This window comes from Helobdella robusta, assembly GCF_000326865.2.
Source record: "Helobdella robusta unplaced genomic scaffold HELROscaffold_67, whole genome shotgun sequence".
NCBI lineage: Eukaryota > Metazoa > Annelida > Clitellata > Rhynchobdellida > Glossiphoniidae > Helobdella > Helobdella robusta.
Genome location: NW_008705379.1, coordinates 670853 through 673397, shown reverse-complemented (window position 1 = coordinate 673397; position 2545 = coordinate 670853). Strand labels below are relative to the sequence as shown.

General features: G+C 34.2%; 1 protein-coding gene across 1 annotated transcript in view; it reads left to right on the top strand.

Moving 5' to 3' along the window:
- Positions 1 to 2299, top strand: part of HELRODRAFT_89118 (hypothetical protein) — a gene marked incomplete at both ends in the record, with an annotated part of 21707 nt that extends 19408 nt beyond the window's left edge. Inside the window, 4 exons of the mRNA XM_009030308.1 lie at positions 1048 to 1167; positions 1460 to 1586; positions 1750 to 1955; positions 2145 to 2299. Coding sequence (XP_009028556.1) covers positions 1048 to 1167; positions 1460 to 1586; positions 1750 to 1955; positions 2145 to 2299 — 608 coding nt within the window. The remainder of the gene's footprint in view (positions 1 to 1047; positions 1168 to 1459; positions 1587 to 1749; positions 1956 to 2144) is intronic.
- Positions 2300 to 2545: the final 246 nt, after the last annotated feature.

The following is a 2545-nucleotide window of genomic DNA, read 5'->3' as shown; positions in this document are numbered from 1 at the left end:
TACATTATACTTTTTTTTCAATGATGTTTTCACTTTGAGTTAATTTATTTTGAGACATTTTAGCTGTCACGCCATTTCGTTTCACTCTTATTTCATATTTTGAAATATTTTAATTTAATTTTTAAAAATGATAAAAATTATCGGTAATTTTTTTTAACTCAAGGAAGCTACAGGTGCACGTGCCCACCAAATTATAAACTACAAACTGACGGACGCTCATGTTTGCGTTAGTGATTATTTATTTTAATAAATAATTATAATATCATTATTATTAACATATATTATTATTAAATATTAAATAAATAATGTTAAAAATATCCAACCTATGAATATTTATGAGGATAAATTTGTCTTTCTTATAACTTCTATCATTAAATTTAACCATCAAACTTTCTTGTCATCATCATCATCATCACCACCATCATCATCATCATCACTACCACCATCATCATCATCATCAATGTCATTATCATTGCCACCATCATCATTATTATTATCAACATCGCCACCATCATCATCACTAAACCTTTTATCATCATCATCATTTTCTTAGTGATCGCAAACACCATCACCTAAAAATAGCCCTAGACCACGACATAATGTACCAAACATACATTGATGATGACCTTTCAATCGGGCCAAGGTCATTCGTGCCTCCTCAAAGGTCATCCCGATCCCGATACTGCCCTTCCGGTTTTAAATTCGACGGGAGAAAGTGCGCCGGTGAGTTAAATCCTTTTCCAGTGAAAATTGATTCGATCAATCGATCTGTTAATCTTTCATTCATTCATTCATTCATTCATTCATTCATTCATTCATTCATTCATTCATTCATTCATTCATTCATTCAATCATTCATTCATTCATTCATACATACACAAGCATGCACACACATATAAATACACATATACACACGCACACACATACATACACACGCACGCACATACACAAATATACATACACATGCATACATACACATACATACACATACATACAACATACACACATACATACAGAGCACGTACACGCACATACACGCACACACAGACTTAAACGAATGTAGCATACCCAACATATGCCAACATGACTGCCAGAATGTCCCTGGCTCGTACAGGTGTCTCTGTCCACCTGGATATCGCCTGACACCTGACGAGAGGAACTGCTCAGGTCTCGAAAATGAAAAAATATTTTTATTATATTTATAAATAATTAAACTAGAAATATTAAAAAATATTTTTTGGTAGGAATAATTTTTCATTTTAGTAATTAAAATTTAAGCTAAGCATTTCTTTAAACATTGAAAGAAGCATTTGGGTTCTAATCTAAACTGGAATAGATTATGCTGAGTGCTTCCATTTTTTTTCAACTGAAAAATATTGTTGCTACTCAATACAAATGTTGTCTAATTATATTTTAATTGTCCTATTACATGAAAATATCTCATTCACCATTCCAAAAGACATAAACGAATGTAAGGAGCACAGCATGGCCTGCGATCCGGACAAGCAATGTTTCAACAAGTTAGGCGGGCACGAATGCATCGAGCTATCCTGTCCTCCCAAATACTTCTTCGATCCCAGTTCAAAGTTTGTGTGCCGTGCTTCGATCCCGTCATAAAATTTGTAACGTATGCATATACAGCACATTGATTCAGCTACTTTGCTGTGAGATGCATTTCATACGGATACTGCACACACACACGCAACCACACACACACACGCACACACACACGCACGTACGTACGCACAGATTCTGCATGTTAAACTGCGACGAATGTTCAAGCCCCCACACCTTACAATTCCACCTAATCTCACTGCCACTCAACTTCGCAAACGGCTCGGGCATAATAAGATTGACGGTCAACAATCAAGATGGCCTGCGTTTGGGGCTGACGTCATTCAACATCACCTCCAAAGATACTGCATCGCGTCATTTTAACATCAGAGTTGAGAACGGTATGAAATTTGTTGTCTTTTTTTAAAACTGATGATGAACTAACAAACAAATGAAGGAATGGCCAAGTGATGATGTCAATGAATCACAATAAAACACGGCAAATAAGAAATTGTGCTCAGTAGTTTACTGTCAAATTTTGAAATTTTAAAGAAAAAATTAAAAGAAAATAATTTGTAAAATTTTCAAAGGTGTTGGAGTGGTGTACAGTAAGCAGACGTTGATGGAACCCAGGGAATATAAACTAAAAGTCGAATCAAAATCCATCGATCCCATGTTCCCTGATGTCAAATTCCAAACTAGATTCACACTATTCATTCATGTATCTAAATATACTTTTAGTTGATTGGTGAATTGATGAATGAATTGATGAATGAATGAATGAATGAATGAATAGATGGTTGGATGGATGGGTCGATGAATAAATGAATGAGTTAATAAGTGGATGTATGAATGGATTAATTAATTAATTAATGGATAAATGAAAATGTAAAAACTTTATTTATATTTGTCGTTACATTTGTAGTTGACGGTATAAAATTTGTTAAGAAGTGAAAACATTATACCTAGCCGTAAGGTGTTACCGTCAAAT